Consider the following 19,867-nt stretch of genomic DNA (forward strand, 5'->3'; position numbering starts at 1 on the left):
CAGTGTATTATAATAAGACTTGGTTACCTGCTGAAGCTTGCGGTTGCGTATTTTAGGTTTCTGGCACGTAAAATGGTCAAAGAGTGCAGAATCAGTGAAGCTACTCAGGCTGACGCCTTGCACCTCCACGGGCCCTGCACACACGGGTACCCTGCCGTCAAAGTTGAGGGTCTTGCGCCTTTGCAGGATCCACAACAGACGGCAGTCACACACGAGAGGGTTCCCATCCACTCTGAGCGTCTCCAGACTGTTCACAGAGTGGAAGGAACCCTCTTCCAAGGTCTGTAGGTCATTTGACGAGAAGTTGAGGACCCGAAGCTGACGTAGACCTCCGAGGGCATGCGGCTCCACCGTCATCAACCCCGTGCTGACCATGATGAGCTCCTTCAACCTCAGCAAGTCTCTGAAGGCCCAAGGCTCCAGCACTGTGATGGGGTTGTAGGAAAGGTTGAGGTGGGTGAGATGCACCAGGTTTTTGAAGGAACCAGAGGGGACAGAGGTGATGTTGGTGTTGATGATGGAGAGCCAGTGGAGATCCAGACCCTGGAAGCTAAGAGGCGAGATGTACTCCAGGAAGGGCCAGTGATTGATGTCCAGACCTCTCAGATTTGAGAGCTTTCGGAAGTTCTGGTCCTCAAGAGCCGTGATGCTGAGGTGATGGAGGCGGAGGGTGACCAGGCTGCGCAGGTAGGACAAGGTCTGGCCTGAGATGGATGTCAGGTTGCAGCGAGCTATGGTGAGATCTTCCAGGCCCAGGAGTCCTGAGAATGCCTGAAAATGCGGAGAACAGAGGAATGAACGGTCGCCGTAAACGTAGCTTCAGACAGCTTATAATGTCATGCTTAAAAAATGTATGGTTCAATCTTTCTTTGCCATTTTCTTTTGTCTTCAATGATCTCCTCCAGTATTCACAAAGTGCTAATTGAGAGAATTGTGATTTGTTCGTTTCATGCAATCATTCAAATCACAATGTTGATGACTACTGATAGATTACATGGATTTAAGTAATCTATTGCGTGCTCAAATAAATCATAAATGAGATCGATGAAGAAGTTCCTTGCAAGTTTTTATTTTAAAAGCTTTTAAAAGACACAGAGACAAGCTCACTCGAAAAGTGGTGAAAAGCTCCCAGTGTGTGTTGGATTTCGAACCTTTAGCATCTTTATACAAAAAGGTCTTACATTGAGACCCGCCCCCGCCCTCCTTTGAATCTTTAGCAGAGTTGTGACATAAAACAGGTACAGTCCATATCTTTAGTTACTTCCCGACTAGAGTCTTTGATGTAGACAGACTCTGAACCCTATTAGATTTTACGACAGGATGACCTGATGAACAGAAACGCTGATCGTATTTTTAACATCCTCTTCCGATGAGTCAACAGAAACTTTTTAGCCCACTCCTTTGTTCCGGAAACAGAGAGGACAGACTTCAAACAGAGATCAAATAAATCATTATCACATCCTTAATACATCTGGTGATTGAGTTAACATAGTAATATCTATTTCTACACATGTATAACTAAATTCAAAACAGTTAAGATATAAATTGAAACAGTTAAATGTCAACACTACCTTGTGGGAAATATAAACCAGGTCATTGTCGCCCACTTCCAGGTGTTTGAGGCTCTTCAGATCTTGGAAGGTGTAGTCCAACAGAATCACAATCTTGTTCTCGCTCAGGTCCAAGCTGGTCAGATTGCCAAGCTTAGCAAAAGCCCCCATGGGCACCAACTTTAGCTGATTGCTCCTCAACTTCAACACTTTAAGATTGGGCAGACTTGCGAAGGAATTGGGCTCTAATGTGGCGATGAGGTTTTCACTGAGATCCACTTCCTCCAGCCGGGGGTACGGCGCCAGATCACCGGCTTGCACCCATCGGAGTCGGTTCCTGCTGAGATCCAGGAGCTGTGTCTCGGTGGGGATGCCTTCGGGGATGTTGGTGAGCCGCCGCCGCTGACACGACACCGACCTCAGCTGGGCCGAGCACTCGCAACGTGGCGGACAGGCCTGGCTACTTCCTGGCAGGGTCAAAGTTAAGACGGCAACCAGAGAAGCAGCCAGGACTGCCCGCCACATCTTTGGCCATGGCACTAAGGCACGCCCACCAGGGCCAAGTGAGCCAATCATGGCCCTGGTCGTGGGACTCCTCGCCTATTGCAGGCAGGGTCACTTGCGCCTGTGAAACAAACAGAGGGAAGACAGGAAGAGGGAGTCAAATATGTGGAGAGCGAGTAAAGATACTCTTGAGAGAGCTGTAGTGGAAAAGAAAGATGAAGCCGATGGCCTGCCATCTTGAAGGCTCATAAAAATTACATCCCCTCTCCAGTAAATTATCCATGCTTCCTGTGGCTTAAGTAATATCCTACTGAAAACCGGGGAGATTTGCGGCATATCATGACACGGCTTTAAAATACTACTGACAAGCTCCCATCGGGTACGCAGATCCGTTTAAGATATTTAAGATAATTTGTCATTTTACTAATTCATCTATGGTTTTTGACGGGGAACTGGGACACTGCGAGCCAATGAGAAAAGGCTTCTCGCAGCCACATTATTTATGCATGTACGCATACATCTCCTCCACTCTCCTTGTTGCACTGAGACTGTCTGTTCCATTTTGACAAACACAATGAATATTATCATCACCACGCATAAACAAAGACAAGAGAACCGCCGCCGCCGCCACGTTATGCCGCAAAGAAATGTGCTCTGTTTGAGCTGTGAGGAGAAGTACTTTGTTTGAGTCGCTGACTCAAGTCATCTTAAGCGATTGGTCAGGTGTGCGACAAGGCGTGTGCACGTAGGATGAGGCCTTTTGATGACCGCGAATTGGAAATCATTGTCTTCCTCCTTGCACAGAGATGAGATGGATCACTTGTGCTTGAACATTCCTTTGGGCAACCTGTCATCCCTCCCACACACTCTTAGACATGGACGCAGTCACCACCGGCCATGAGAGCTTAAAAAAAGCGGCGTCAGTCCACTAAGAGAAGAAAAAGAAAAGGCTTCAATTAAATTTACTTTTTTAAGACAAAGAGAAATTCTTCACCATCACGTAGGGCAGAGGTGGGCAATCTCGGTCCTCGAGGGCCAGAGTCCTGCAGGTTTTGTAGGTTTCTCACTTCCAACACAAGCTGATTCCAATCAACAGGATCGTTATCAGGCTTATGCAGAGCTTGCTGATGAGCTGATCATATATCAGCTGTGTTGGAGAAGGGCAACACGCAAAACCTGCAGGACTGCGGCCCTCGATGCCCACCTCTGACGTAGGGTTTTGGTATAAATCAGGCTTACAGTACAAATTTGTACTCTACCAACCAATTGTGATAAACAGTACTTGAAAATTGTCTTAAACGTGTCTGACTAAGGAGCTCGAAGTACTTTCTTTTTTTTAAACAAGCATTCACATGCGTCAAACAGGCACGTATCCTCAATTCTTTCCTGGCTGCTCTGGAACAAAAATCGGGAGCATGCTAGGCGCTAAGCTAACTTGCTAGAGATCTTCACCAGCAACAAGATGCGACTGTATAGTGATAGATTACATGGATTTTGTAATCTATTGCGTGTTCAAATAAATCATAAATGAGATCGATGAAGAAGTTCCTTGCAAGTTTTTATCCTAAAAGCTTTTAAAAGACACAGAGACAAAAAGGTCTTACATTGAGACCCGCCCCCGCCCTCCTTTGAATCCTTAGCAGAGTTGTGACATAAAACAGGACTTCCCGACTAGAGTCTTTGATGTAGACAGACTCTGAACCCTATTAGATTTTACGACAGGATGACCTGATGAACAGAAACGCTGATAGTATTTTTAACATCCTCTTCCGATGAGTCAACAGAAACTTTTTAGCCCACTCCTTTGTTCCGGAAACAGAGAGGACAAACTTCAAACAGAGATCAAAGAAATCATTATCACATCTGGTGATTGAGTTAACATAGTAATATCTATTTCTACACATGTATAACTAAATTCAAAACAGTTAAAATATAAATTGAAACAGTTAAATGTCAACAATAGCTAGTGCGGCGAAACACTGTCCTTTTAATGGTGTGCATCTAATCTAAGTCACTAATACTAGCCTCCGTGGCGGAGAATAAACTACACAAGTGTCATTGTTTGCAAAGGAGGACGATGAGTAAGACGGTGAAGCCATGCTAAAAGCTAAGCTAACGTGAAAACTAGAGTAGCAAAACATCAGAAAAATTAATGCTTGGGCAGGTGGTGTAGTACATATTTAACAGAAATCTGGTTAGACAACGGTGACGTTGGAGAGTTAGCAAGTAAATGAAGTGTTCAGAGAGAAAATTAAACAAGGAGTGTTTGTTGGTGTTGTTACTGCATACATTAGCCAAGAGGAGGAGCCTGGAAGGTCAAAAGTGCATTAGTATATTAAATATTATTTAATATCAACACTGCTGTGTTCTAACTTTGGTTCTTTTTTTAAAAATCTATTTTGCAATTTGCTACTACCACTATCTCATTCAGAAATACATCCATTATGTTTTATTTTTTATTTTTTTAATATGGTGATATATCGTTACTGTAAAGGAATTTAATGTGATACGAATTTTAGCTCAACCCAAACAACAGTTAGAAATTGGGGTTCAGTAGGAAATGGCATCCAAGTCACATCTAGACCAATAGTGTCTAAATTCCGGGTCGTTTTTTTTTTTTTTGTCAACCCAAGGCATATTTTAAAACGGGACCTGCATTAAGCTTGTCTATCACTCAACGAAAGGCAGTGACAGTGATGCCACTCGTCGCAAAATTTAATATAACAAGAGAGTATGAGAATGTTCCAGACACACTTGGGGAAAAAAAGTCACTGATGCCAAGACGAGTTTGGATTGCAGTAATTAAAAAACATAATGTTCGAAGACACTATGGAGAAGACGGGGAAAAAAAAGTCTAGCCTCTAGCTTGCTAACTCGCATAATACAAGCGTCAGCCGAGGCGTAATATTGTCTGAGTGTGGCACAACCTTTCCCTGAGAGTCTGAAAGTGATTTCATGAGCGATCGCTTGAGTGCAAGTCACTGGAATAATATGCACCCCCAGAATTTAATAACCGAGGCTCGTCCGCCAGCACAGACAAACGGCGATGGTCCAAAAAGCTTGTACTGTTCACTCAATCACATCATGTGATCGACAAAATGGACATCATCCAGCAATTTATTTTTATATTTTTTGCAGCGGGTGTAAGATTATGAAGATGATTAAATAACAGCAGCAAACAGCAAAAAACTGCAATTGTTTGCTCCACTTTCTGCTCTCTGTTTCGTGGAACATATCCAATCAAATAAAACTTTATTTGTATTGCACTTTTCGCACATAAAAATGCAACTCAAAGTGCAGTGCAATTAAAATATCCAAGGTATCCATCATAAAAACAAAACCCACCCCTTTCCCCTATTATTCACACAACCTGAAGGACTATGGTTGAACAGGAGATAGTGGGGCACAGAGAAACCATACACAGAAAAATACCCCCCTCTAAAAACAAAACAATAAACAATGGAATAAAAAGAGATGAAAGCTTCGAGACAACAAAATAAAAAGCTAAAAGGGAAAAAAAGCTAAATGTGAAGCTAAAAGCCAATAACAAAAGGCGCTAAAAGACAGTAAGATAAATAAAAATAGGACTCAATTAAAAGAGTAAAACAAATGCCGGTAATATAAAAGCCAAGCTAAAAAAAGCTTTTGGACCATCCATCCTATCCATTTTCTGAACCACTTATTCCTCACAAGGGTCGCGGGATGCTGGAGCCTATCCCACCTGGCTTCGGGCAGTAGGCGGGGTACACCCTGAACCGGTTGCCAGCCAATCCAGGTAGTTGAGGAGCATAATGGATAAATGCGGCCTCACCATGTGTTTCGCTGCTGGCCCTCGGAATAATTAAAAGTCCGCTGCCAGAGGATCTCAGGAGGCTTATGATACGATAAAAGTAGGTCCGATAAATAAATTGGCCCAAGACCGTTAAGACATTTAAAGAGTAATAAAAGCACCTTAAAATCAACCCCAATCTGGTGTCATGTCCTCTGCTAATAATTTTCAAGTAAACACTCCTTGAAACATAGACGTCGCTCTGACTTTGTTTCTCAATGGAGTAATGAGAAAATCTATTCTTGTGACATCCTGAGCCTTTGAAAATATATATTTTTTAAATCGATTTTCCTTGTTCAAAGCTACAAAATGTTTTAAAAATGTAAATACTTATAGACTTTTCCCAATCTGGAGTCAGTGACTTAAAATGCTTTTTTCCTTGCGCATGAATGGCCCCAAAAAAAAACACAACTTGTTCTTGTGGACGATGCTTTAAATAATGGAAGTGAAATGCAAAGCTCTCACACATGCATGGAATCCCACAAGGTTTATACAAGCCCGAGGACATAACTGTTCCTCAATTTTACAAAGGGTTGCAAAAAAAAAAAAAAATCCAAAACACACATATCTTAAAGATGGGACCCAAATCTGGCACAGTTTTCCATTTTTTTTGCTGCGAGACAAAACAAAGGGCGGCTTTGCAGACTGCTGCACAAATTGACCCACTTCTCAGCAACGACTCAGCCTCGCGCCGTCAGCCAGCAACAACTCAACATGACCGGAAGGACGCAACGGCAAACCTCTGCTTGTGCTTGGAAGCGAGCCGGCCAGAGGAACACAAACGGTGCCTAAGCAAACACGCGTTTGTAAAACTAAATGGGCCGGCAATACCCGCGTTCGTTCTTTGGCGGTGACGTTATCATTTAAGGCGAACCCCCGTCCTCATGCAACATACCGACTGAAAATGAAAATTAGGGGGTGTCAAAATGAGTGTGTTCATTTTTAGTTGATTTAAAGTTCCTTTAATTAACGCCACTCGTTTTTTTAACGCACGATTAATGACCGCCCCTTACTTGGAAAGCCTGTAAAGTCGCAAAGCAGCAAATACGCCCACGTCAAAATTTAGCAGTAATAAATTGAATAATAATGCATATATTTGTGGAGATTGGGGTCAAGTTGTGTTTTACAATTTTAAAAATAATTGCGGGCATTTTATCCATTACCATTGTTGGTATACTTTTGTCTTAGAATTATTGATATTGGTTTGTCTCTTACCCAAGCTGATATTGCTAGTTTTCATCAACATTTCCAGTATGAGCTTTTGATGTCATGTTAGTTAATTAACACATTGTTTTAGTTCTGTTGGTGGACACACCTGTTTTTCAGTGTTCATGGAAATTGCTGTTGGTTACTGCAAGCTTGCAGGAAAGTAGCTACATTTGTTTTCATAGTTTGATATTAATGAGTTTTTCTTCCTTCCACTCCTTTTCAGGCTGGGTTTAGTTGAGTATCGCCTGGAGAAATTGATAAATTATTGATTTTGATTGCTGCCTGAAATAAATGAATGAATTTCACAAGCTACTTCATGTTAAAGATTAGATTTCTCTTAATATGAAAAGAAAAATGCACTGAGCTGTCACCAATGCCTTAAAAATGCAATTATGTCATCTAGTGGCAGAAAAATAACCTCAACACAAATATCGCACTCGTTTTTAAAGTACAGTACATCTTTCTAATTTAAACTACATTTTATGAATTATGTAATTATTGTATGAATGACTAAAAGATGCAGCCATGTTTCTAATAGTTAATTTTTTTCTTCCACTTTTACGTTTACAAGAGGATGAAAACTTGAAACTTAAAATTTGCGCTAAATCGTGAGTTAACTATTGAAGTCATGTGATTAATTACGATAAAAGTTTAATCGCCTGACACCCCTAGTGAAAATCTCAAAATCTCTCCAAATGCAGCTAACAATAATAGCCAGAGTGCAGCGTATCGTGTAACGTGCTGGTGCACCCAAGCGTAATGTTGTGCTATCCGTTCAACTCTCGTGTTGGCAGCTAGAACTATTGATAAGCCGCATGTGAAGGTTTTTTGTTTGGGTTGAAATGAATTGAACTCCTGAATTGAGTTGTTTATGTAACGTGGTTGATGATCGTGATCGAGGTGTTGCTGCTTTATGAGTTCTTTGCAATGATGAACTTGTTTTAGGGGCAGCGTCAATTGTTTGCGGATTTTCACTGTTCGTAACACGGGTTGTTGGCTAGCCCCTTTTTAGCTCACTCTATTCAAGTTCCCAAAGAGCAGAATCTTATTTATGTTATTTACTGTAACATCGATGCTAATTTCTATTAGCCAATCAATGGCGTTTCACATTATATGCTAGCGTCAACACCTGATCACAATGTTTCTGTTCTTTTGTTTCTTGTTTTGAATGTGTCACATTATCATGAATTATTAATGATATGGCTTGGTTGTACATTTTGGTTTTTGTTTATACAATTTCTTCATCTCTAAAAGTGTAAACATCTTGAAGCAAGCACACTTGGCCTCTTATTTGGAGAATTGTACAAGCGAAATAACGCAAACAAGCGCTTAAGTGTTTGATAATCAGTTTCTAAAGCATGTGGAAGTGGTAAAGGTACAAAACGTAACCTCCCGCGGTAAAAAGTACAAAACGTAACCTCCCGCGGTAAAAAGTACAAAACGTAATCTCCCGCGGTAAAAAGTGCAAAATGTAACCTTCTGTGGTAAAAAGTACAAAACGTAACCTCCCGCGGTAAAAAGTGCAAAATGTAACCTTCTGTGGTAAAAAGTACAAAACGTAACCTCCCGCGGTAAAAAGTACAAAACGTAACCTCCGGCGGTAAAAAGTACAAAACGTAACCTCCCGCGGTAAAAAGTACAAAACGTAACCTCCCGCGGTAAAAAGTACAAAATGTAACCTCCGGCGGTAAAAAGTACAAAACGTAACCTCCCGCGGTAAAAAGTACAAAACGTAACCTCCGGCGGTAAAAAGTACAAAACGTAACCTCCCGCCGTAAAAAGTACAAAACGTAACCTCCCGCCGTAAAAAGTACAAAACGTTACCTCCGGCGGTAAAAAGTACAAAACGTAACCTCCGGCGGTAAAAAGTACAAAACGTAACCTCCCGCGGTAAAAAGTACAAAACGTAACCTCCGGCGGTAAAAAGTACAAAACGTAACCTCCCACGGTAAAAAGTACAAAACGTAACCTCCGGCGGTAAAAAGTACAAAACGTAACCTCCCGCCGTAAAAAGTACAAAACGTAACCTCCCGCTGTACACCGTTTTTCCATTGCTTTTCTCCACTAAAAAAACATTATAAGGGTTTATGTATACAGTAGTGTTTTTTTGTGTACCTGTTCAGGCATTAAAGCTATGCGATGGATGAAAGCCGTCTCCAAACACCCGCAAGCATTATCCTCCCGAAAAGTGGCAGTCACAGCATGAATCAGTGAGCTGACATTGTGAAAGACAAGGTCCTTGCTGCTCCGCTCAAGAGCCGACAGGGATCCTGAACTCGCACTCGCATGCGCACATTTCATCACACACGCTGACCCAGACAAGCGCGCTCGTGTATTCTCAAACGTAGGGATTAAAAGTAAAAAAAATTATAAAACCTACAGCCACATGAAAAATATATTTGAGAACAAAGACGAAATATTCCTATATTGTTACTTCCCACCATCGCTGACTGTTAATTGATGGAGCAGACGTCCGTGAATTAGCATAAAAAAATCCCCGAAAGTCATTGAAGCAGATTGTGCTAAGGGGCCAGACTACTATGCAGTGAGCACAAAATGAGGAATAATGCGAGGACAATGAATTCATGTATTCATTGTGCATGAGCAGATTTCGGATGACAGAATTTTTGCTCAACACTAAATCAGTCTGTGTAGAAGAACAAATGAGAGTTATTCAAAATGCTGGAGGAGAAAATATAAGACTGCTGTCTGCGAGAGAACACAAATGTTGGCTGCTAGGCTTAGCATTTGGCTAGCACAGCGTAGCGATCCCCTACTTTAGCTTCGTCTGGCCCCTCCCACCAACATATTTCATAGGTCTTCGAAATCACTTCAAGTAGTTCAGACAGCCTAAACCTACAACTTTTTATTAGGGGTGTCAGGCGATTAAAATTTTTTTTTAATCGTAATTAATCACATGACTTCAATAGTCAACTCCCTGTTAATCAAAATTTTTTATATCTGTTCTAAATGTACCATAAAATATACACTAATTTCCCCCCCTAAATTTTCATATTCTTGTTAACATAAAAGTGGGGAAAAAAATAGGAATATGGCTGCAACTTTTAGTCATTGCTACAGTAATTTCCTAATAATTCATAAAATTGAGTTAAAATTAAAAAGATGTACTGTAAAATGTGTGATAGTGATTATTTTTTAGGTCATTTTTTTCTGCCACTAGATGGCATAATTGTATTTATAAGGCGTTGACAGCTCAGTGCATTTTTCTTATCATATTAAGAGCTATCTAATCTTTAACACGAAGTAACTTGTGAAATTCTGCACATTTTGAAAATTGTAAAATACCACTTAACCCCAGTCGCCACAAATATGCATTATTATTATATTCATTACTGCTCAATTTTGACATGGACGTGTCTGTGTTGCGACTGTAATTCCCCCAGTACAGGCTTTCCAAGTAAGGAGCGCTAATCGAGCTTTAAAAAATTGTGACCCCTGATTCATACATTTTTGCACATTTGTCCATATAGACACAAATCAAAGTTTCAAATGAGAAAGAAAGATAGATAGATAAAAGTAAAAGTTATAATTATGAGGTGCTGTATAGGCCCAATACGTTTCCCTTCCATACTCACAAAAGAAACTTTCACTCACATTTACCCAAAAACATCCCTCTAAAAAAAAACTCACTCACACCTAAAATAAACTCACACCAATAAAACTCTCGCTTGCATAAAAAAATTCAATCACACAATAATCTCCCAGATCTCTAAACCTTTCATATACACAAAACCTTCTCTCACAAAACCAAAAAACCTCTCACCGCCCCAAAAAACTCACTCACACCTAAAATTAACTCTCACTTGCACCAATAAACCTTTCATATAAAAAACATACCAAAACATTTCACATCCAGAGAAAATCTCACACATCAAAAAACCCTCCAGTCAACCAAAAAAAACTAACTTACACCTAAAACAAACTTTAACTTACGCCAATGAGCCTCTCACATGAAAAACTTGATCACACAAAAAACTTTCATATACTAAAAGCCTCTCTCACACTGCAGAAAAACCTCTCACCACCCCAAAAAAACCTCACTCACACCTAAAACAAACTCTCACTTGCACCAATAAACCTCTCACATAAAAAAACAAAAAAAACTCATACATACCAAAACATTTCACATGCAGCAAAAAAAAACACCCCAAAACACTTCTGTCAACCCAACAAAAAAAACAGACCAAAAACAAACGTTCACTCACACCAATAAACCTCTCACATGAAACTCGATCACACAAAAAACTCTGACACCTACAAAAACCTTTCAAGCCTCATCTTTGGTGCGTTTTGCCGCATCGGTGCACGGCAGGCGCGCACGGCAGGCGCGCACGGCTGCAGTCTCTGGTCACATCTCTTTACAGGCAATGAGGCTGTTAAAGTTCCCTGCCAGTGAGACAATCAATAAAAAGTGCTACCTGATGTTATACAGCCCACATGTGGCTATTTTGTAACAACAACAGCTGCTAGTTAGAACACAACTTGCATGTGTGATGAATACAAATGCAAAGCAAAATCCACTTGGGCCCACGAGTATTTGAGCATCGACAGAGCTTTAGCATTTGACGTTTATACGGCACCAGAGCGCATTTATAATTATATATATATATATATATATATATATATATATATATATATATATATATATATATATATATAAGATGTGATTTAAGTGATTTAAAACTATGTCATTTACTGTACCGTTTAGCGAATCATCATTTTATAGTCTGTCAATTTCCTTGGCCTTAATATTATTTGTAGGCATCACAATTAATGTGTGTCCGAAATAGTTTAAATGGAAGCACTTTATAATTCAACCGTTGTTTCTCAACTTTGAACATTTTGACTAATATCAGTATTTATTTTTATTTTTTTAATCTGACGGCCGATATAAGGAAAATCTAAAACCATTTGAATCTCAGGGAATATTTGTTTAAAGTTTCAGTTAACTTTATAAGAGGTGCTGCTGACACTGGGAACCTTCTGAACCATTTGTTTTTGTTTGACATTAAAACAAAGAAATGGCGAAACTAAGATTTCAGGTATTTTTAAATTTTGGAAAAAAATATTTACTGTAGAAAACTGTAGAGGGCTAAGGTTGTTTAAGTTTCCATTTAACTTTCTAAGATGTACTGTACTGAGTTCTTGTTAGGAATTTAAAAGGATGTCTATTCTCTAAGACAACAAGAAAAATTCAAGATTTTGAAAAGTCTGAAAAATTGTTCAATAAACATGCTTTAAGAGTCAAGATTAGCGTTTGTATTCCAAAAACTTGATGCCAATATCCCCCCTTTCTTTTTTTTTTTTTAATGAAAATAAATATCGACTCCAAATATCAATTATTGGCCTCCTTAACTACTAATAATTCTTTTGGACACACGCAAGTCTTGAAACGCTTCTGTGTGTGCGAGATTTGTTTGAGGAACCAAGCCGGCTTTGCTTCCGTCTGGACGGGGCCTCAGTCCGTTGTGTTTGTCCAGTCGGTGTGGGTGCATTGCCTATGTTATGTGTGGAACTTCGTGCGTCAAGTCTTCGTCACCGCCAAGTCATCACGCCACAGCTAACCAAGTCGTCCTCATCACAGCCAAGAAGCCACAACCAAGTCAAGTCAAGTCACTCCACAGTAAGTCAAGGCAAGACAAATCAGGTCCTGTCATGCTTGTTCCAGTCATGGTGACCAGTCTACTCGCGTCCCATCCAGTCATGGCGACCAGTCTACTCATGTCCCGTCAATCGTGGCGACCAGTCTACTTGCGCCCCGTCCAGTCATAGCGACCAGTCTACTCGCGTCCCGTCCAGTCATGGTGACCAGTCTACTCACGGCCATGGCAACCAGTCTACTCGCGTCCCGTCCAGTCATGGTGACCAGTCTACTCGCGACCCGCCCAGTCAGGGTGACCAGTCTACTCACGGTCAATGGCGACCAGTATACTCGCGTCCCGTCCAGTCATGGCGACCAGTCTACTCGCGTCCCGTCCAGTCATGGCGACCAGTCTACTCGCATCCCGTCCAGTCATGGTGACCAGTCTACTCGCGTCCCTTCCAGTCATGGCGACCAGTCTACTCGCATCCCATCCAGTCATGGTGACCAGTCTACTCACGGCCACAGCGACCAGTCTACTTGCGTCCCATCCAGTCATGGTGACCAGTCTACTCGCATCCCATCCAGTCATGGCGACCAGTCTTCTTGCGACCCGTCCAGTCAGGGTGACCAGTCTACTCACGGTCATGGCGACCAGTCTACTCGCATCCCATCCAGTCATGGCGACCAGTCTACTTGCGACCCGTCCAGTCAGGGTGGCCAGTCTACTCACGGTCATGGCGACCAGTCTACTCGCATCCCATCCAGTCATGGCGACCAGTCTACTTGCTACCCGTCCAGTCAGGGTGACCAGTCTATCATGGTCATGGCGACCAGTCTACTCGCATCCCGTCCAGTCAGGGCGACCAGTCTACTCGTGTCCCGTCCAGTCATGGTGACCACTCTACTCACGGCCATGGCGACCAGTCTACTTGCGACCCGTCCAGTCAGGGTGGCCAGTCTACTCACGGTCATGGCGACCAGTCTACTCGCATCCCATCCAGTCATGGCGACCAGTCTACTTGCTACCCGTCCAGTCAGGGTGACCAGTCTACTCACGGTCATGGCGACCAGTCTACTCGCGTCCCGTCCAGTCATGGCGACCAGTCTACTCGCGTCCCGTCCAGTCATGGCGACCAGTCTACCCGTGTCCCGTCCAGTCATGGCGACCAGTCTACTCGCGTCCCGTCCAGTCATGGCGACCAGTCTACTCGTGTCCCGTCCAGTCATGGTGACCACTCTACTCACGGCCATGGTGACCAGTCTACTCGCGTCCCGTCCAGTCATGGCGACCAGTCTACTCACGTCCCGTCCAGTCATGGCGACCAGTCTACTTGCTACCCGTCCAGTCAGGGTGACCAGTCTACTCACGGTCATGGCGACCAGTCTACTCGCGTCCCGTCCAGTCATGGCGACCAGTCTACTCGCGTCCCGTCCAGTCATGGCGACCAGTCTACCCGTGTCCCGTCCAGTCATGGCGACCAGTCTACTCGCGTCCCGTCCAGTCATGGCGACCAGTCTACTCGTGTCCCGTCCAGTCATGGTGACCACTCTACTCACGGCCATGGTGACCAGTCTACTCGCGTCCCGTCCAGTCATGGCGACCAGTCTACTCACGTCCCGTCCAGTCACGGCGACCAGTCCAGTTCCGTCCCGTCCAGTCCTGAATGTCTGCTCAACTTTCTCCCTATGCATCATTACAGTTCCACATACTTGACTTGCTTCCCTGCATTTGGGTCCAGCATCCCTCAACCAATCACGAACACCCTGACACATCTTTATGATTTAAAATGAGTGAAAATGCCATTAGTCCAAAAATAGAAATTTAAAGAGTGAAACGCTTAATAAATGCCCATTGACCTTTGCTCCTTTTGGTGTGCGTACCTTGTCTACAACATCATGGTTTAGTTAGCCGGCATTATTTGCACTGATAAAATAACATTTCTATTTCTATTACACACAATATGCAAGAAAAGCACAAGCGAGCAATCACGTTTTCGAGGCGAGGGAGCCTTGTAAGATCCTCATCTGATACGTTTCACTTCAGTCTTTGGCTCGTTGGCGCGCAACGTGCGAGACGAGCAACGCGCGTCTCCGTCCTCTGGGGAAGCAGCAGCCCTCGTCTCGATGGCGGCGTGCACGCGCGGAGGTTGACGTCTCATCAACGAGACAGCTTGTGACTCATGCAAAAAATCTTCCAGCACGTCCCCCCCCCCCCCACCCGACCATCAGCACCCCCAACCTGCCGATCGCTCAAATCCGTTGCTAATCTGAGGTGAAATGCGTCCACGGCTAATCAACCGCGAGACGCGCAGCTTCGCTCGTCTCGCGGGCATCGCGGCCGACTTGCAAGACACGTGGCTAACGCTTGCGCAGGAAAAGAGACCAGCGCGATGAACAGATCCAAAGCAGGCGGAGAGGAAACCCCACAAGAATAAACAAATCTGATGAAGAACACCACAAATAGACAACAAAATAAATATGCAGTTTCATTCCATGACCACTGACTGTGCTTGATCAAAATGTACCGTAATGACATAAATAAAATGTGAAGCATTAAACAGGTGACATTTATTTGCTTCAGTTCAATGCATGTTGTGCTGCTCCTTCTGATGTGTGTGCTTTGGCCACCTGGGGGCAGTATACATAGAGCCACCTCTGCAGTGAGATGCAGGAATGTCCCATTAGGAATCTGTGGCACACATGACAGTTGAATCCAGTACACTGTGGAGTCACACATTGTCACATGCTGGGCAAAGTCACCACCCGATGTGGGCGTGGCCAAAATAGTAGAAGAACAAGCAACCATTTTTAATGCATTATACGCACCTTCCGCATCAGACAGAAAAAGAGTGACTCGGATGTTTTTGGTTCGGAATTGGCATTGACTTGGAAAAAAATGAAAAAAATTAACTCCGGTTTTTCTGACAATTTTTTGGGGGGAGCTTTGTTTTTTGGTGTATTTTTTATTTTTTATTTTTTGTTTTGCTGAATATTTTTTTCAGTTTTACTGTATATTTTTTTCGGTCATAAAAAATATTCAGAAAACGGGGGGCGGGGGTGGGGTTATTCAGGTAAACAAGAGGAAAAATTACTCAGAAAAACAAAAAAAAATATTCAGAAAAACAAGGAGAAAAAGTATTCCAAAAACAAAATAATTCTGTTTGTCGGAGTAATTTTTTTCAGTTTTTTCTGAGTAATTTTCCCTCCTGCTTTTTTTCATATGCCGCGCCCCCCCCTCATTTTTCAGAATATTTTTTTATGACAGAAAAAAAATTCACAAAAACTGAAAATTACAACAAAAAAATACGCAAAAAAAAACAAAGCTCTCCAAAAAATAAATAAATAATAATTGTCAGAAACACTGGAGTTTTTTTTCAAGTGAATGCAATACCCTTCTTAAATAAAATAATATAATTTTTAATTATATGCCAGTGAGTATTTGTATATTGCCAATGCTATTTGTTAGCCTGTCCTGCTGTTTCACATCGTTATTTAAGGCAAAGCTAAGCTATATGGTTAATTTGAATACACAATGTGTAAATTCTCTTTTGTTTCATATTTACTAGTAATAAACAGCTCAAAAGCTCTACTTGGAAAAAAAATGACTAGAGTTCATTTGAAATGGATTATTAGGCAGAAACGTGACTTTCTCATTATGTTTAATTATATACATGCGGTTGAATGTTTTTTTTTTCTTTACAGTGTCATTCCTCTTTTGCGAGTGTTTTATCAGAAGTGTTGCCGAGAAAAACACATCTCGGATGTCTTGGTTTGCTTTATTGTGCACCCACACAGCACTGGCTTTGCTGGTTTGTTTACTGGCGTGTGTGTGTGCGTGTGGAGGCGAGTGATTATGTGAGTTTGTTTGTGCGTGCTCCCGGTGGGAATGGAACCACCTACTTGCCAAAAACCAACATCATCTTTTCTTTGTATGTCATCGTCACGTAATCGGGAATAATTGCTGATTGTGATAAAAGGAAAGAAGAAAAAGACATTCTGTTTGTCAAAACAACAGCTTTTTGAAACATTTGCATGAAAAATTCTTCCATGCGTGTCGACATGTTCCCATTTTTTGACATCTTGAGAAGAGTCCCGACATCAGTCGGTCGGACGCAGCGGGAACGTCTGGATTAAAAAGGAAAAGCGAAACACTGCAGGACCCGGTGCATTATTGAAAGTGTTGTTTGTTCTCTTCAAAAGTAGAGCAGCCAATTTGAATAGAGCTTCCCATCTGTTGCTCTGCACCGACAATTCGGCTCTAACGACGCCATAACACACAATCAACTGGCGGAGGCGGGAATAGCGCCGTCAAGCTGCTTTGCTTTTTATGAGAAGGCAACAATGGACCTTTGATTAGGCAAATGAGCTGCGAATGCGAGTCTCCGTGCAACGCAGAGGCAAAAAGCAACACATAATCGGAACCTTTTCGCTGGAGAGACGACAAAATGCGCAGATTGCATGTGCGAAATGTGCCAGCAGTTACTTTGTGCTTTTGACTATTCGTTAAAATGACGCATTTGGCCACGACTCTGGCTGGATTTTGAAGTGTTCGGTTTAGGTGAACGGTATGGGAATTCTTTTTTTTTTTCTTTCTCACGCACGCACGCACGCACAAACACACATAAAAAAAAAAATAATTAAAAAAAAAAAAAAAAAAAAAAGGGAGAACAATGATGATGACATTTCAAATGATCAATACTGAGATCTCCCAGAAAAATAAAAAAAAATAAAATAAAATGACGCATTTGGATTTAGGGTTGGATTTTATGGATGTATTTTAATGGACTATACAGTACGTTTATACCAGTGATGTGCAAGTGGCAGCTTGTGGGCAGCATGTCCTTGACTCATTTTTGAAAATAAAAAAAAGTTGACTATCGCTAAACAGTTCTAAATTGTAATAACAGAGTATACCACTAGATGGCAGACATTGCTTACCAGCACCTTCAAACCTGTAAATCTCCACCAGCGAAGAAGAGAGTGCCAGGCAAATGAAAATGGTCTCTTTCAGGTAAAAGAGGAAACTGATTATATGTTTACCAAATTCAAACGCAATCTGTCAAGGTTGCATAGCGACGCAATCAACCATAAGTTATTACAACTTATGTCACTACTACAACACGGATCTCAGAAGTATACAAACAGCAATTTTTTCACAAGAACTGTTGACAATTTGTTTGTAGTGCATGAGGAGCGACTAAATTTGATTTGGTGCGTTTTCCATAAACACAAATAAATAAATAAAAAACAAAAAAAACAAAGCTCAACTGGACAAGCAGCTCGGATACCTCTCACACACACCAAAATACTGTACCTGTAACTTTCACATGCAACAACAAAAAATAAATAAATCAAACTCTCACAAATCCTTCTCACACTCAGCCAAAAAATCTCACACACAACATTAAACATTTCACCTCTCAAACACAACAATAGCCTCTCCCACAAACCAAACGTTCTTTTGCATATACCAAAAAACTCCCATTCACCAAAAAAAACCCCTCTCATTTGCGCAAAAACTCTCATCCTGCTGAAAATACTTGAATTCACACAAATACTCACATTTACCAGAAAATCTCTCACAACCAAAAAGCTGTCACATGTACCTAAAAACCTCTCACTCACATGAAAATTTTAACCAAGGGACTCAGCCCAAAAAATTGTGAAGATGACATGTTCTAATGCTTGAAATGTGGATTTGTTGTGATTGTTTCCAAATAAAAATATAATTACAAAAAAACCTCTCATTCCACCAAAAGCCTTTCACATACACCCACACTCACATCACCAAGAAACCTCTCACCCACATTAAATCCTCTCATACTCACCCAAGAGCCTCTCAAATTCACCAAGATCTTGCACTAAACAAAACCCATATCACATGAAAACCTTTCACACTTAAAGAACATTTCACATCCACAATATTGAACAACTCTCACATTCACCAGGAAACCACTAACTCACACTATAGAAACTCTCACACACTCACTCATCAGAAAACCTATGACACACACACACGCACCAAAAAGCTGTCACATGCACCCCAAAACCTCTCCTCACATAAAAAAACTCACACTTACTCATAAACATCTCATACGCACAAAAAAACTCTCACTTACGCCTGAAAAAATCACAAAAAACAAGAAACCTCGGACTCACATGAAAAACTCAAACAAGAGCCTCTCAAATTCACCCAAATATCTCTCACTAACACAAAACCCCTCTCACATGAACCTTTCACACTCAAAAAACCTTTAACATACACAAAAATTAACAACTCCCACATGCACCAGGAAACCACTAGAAGCCACTCACACAATAAAAACTCTCACACACAAAAAACCTCACTCATCAGAAAAACTCTGACACACACCAACAATCTCTCACATTACCAGAAAAACCTCTCATGCTCACCAAAAAGCTGTAACATGTACCCAAAAACCAATCCTCACATAAGAAACCTCTCACACTCACATGAAATCTCTTATACTCAACCAAGAGCCTCTCAAATTCACCCAGTTATCTCTCACTAAACCAAATCTTTCACGCTCAAAGAAATGTTCACATTCACAAAAAATAACAACTCTCACATGCACCAGGAAACCACTAGAAACTACTAACTCACACAATAAAAACTCTCACACACAAAAAATCCTCACTCATCAGGAAACCTCTGACACACACCAAAAATCTCTCACATTTACCAGAAAACCTCGCATACAAACTCTCACATTCACCAGAACACTTGTCTCAGTCACACTAAAAAACTCTCACATTTACAAAACAACAACAAAAGTCTTGCTCGTAGCATGAATTGTTTGAATAAAGTTTTTTTTTTTTCAAACAATATTGGCTCATTCACTCACTGATAACAGTCAGTATTCTGCTATGTAAAATAAATACATAAATAAATATATAAGCTTGTGCCACACAAGGTTGATTGTGATGACGCAACATAAAGACCAACCGGGAGTTGAGTATTCCGCTCAGGGAACTAATGGAGAGACCAGCATTTGAACCTGAACCCTTTCAGGAAGGACATTTTACCTCCCAAACTGACGGGAAACTCATTTGCATATCAATGAATGTAGCTTACTAGACAGGAAGCCACTATGATGTCGTCTAGCCAGACGTGAGACCTTTTGCTTTTCCATCCACTGCAAATCCACT

The 19,867-nt window shown here is 41.6% G+C and overlaps 1 protein-coding gene across 1 annotated transcript in view; it reads right to left on the reverse strand.

Moving 5' to 3' along the window:
• lingo3b (leucine rich repeat and Ig domain containing 3b) overlaps positions 1–19,867 on the reverse strand; it is a 102,532-nt gene that overhangs the window by 8,409 nt on the left and 74,256 nt on the right. Inside the window, exons 4-5 of the mRNA XM_077555809.1 lie at positions 1,572–2,175; positions 28–771 (exon numbers count right to left, since the gene is read on the reverse strand). Of these exons, the coding sequence (XP_077411935.1) occupies positions 28–771; positions 1,572–2,126 (1,299 nt within the window). The 5' untranslated portion in view covers positions 2,127–2,175. The remainder of the gene's footprint in view (positions 1–27; positions 772–1,571; positions 2,176–19,867) is intronic.

Source organism: Vanacampus margaritifer, chromosome 2 (genome assembly GCF_051991255.1).
Source record: "Vanacampus margaritifer isolate UIUO_Vmar chromosome 2, RoL_Vmar_1.0, whole genome shotgun sequence".
Taxonomy (NCBI): domain Eukaryota; kingdom Metazoa; phylum Chordata; class Actinopteri; order Syngnathiformes; family Syngnathidae; genus Vanacampus; species Vanacampus margaritifer.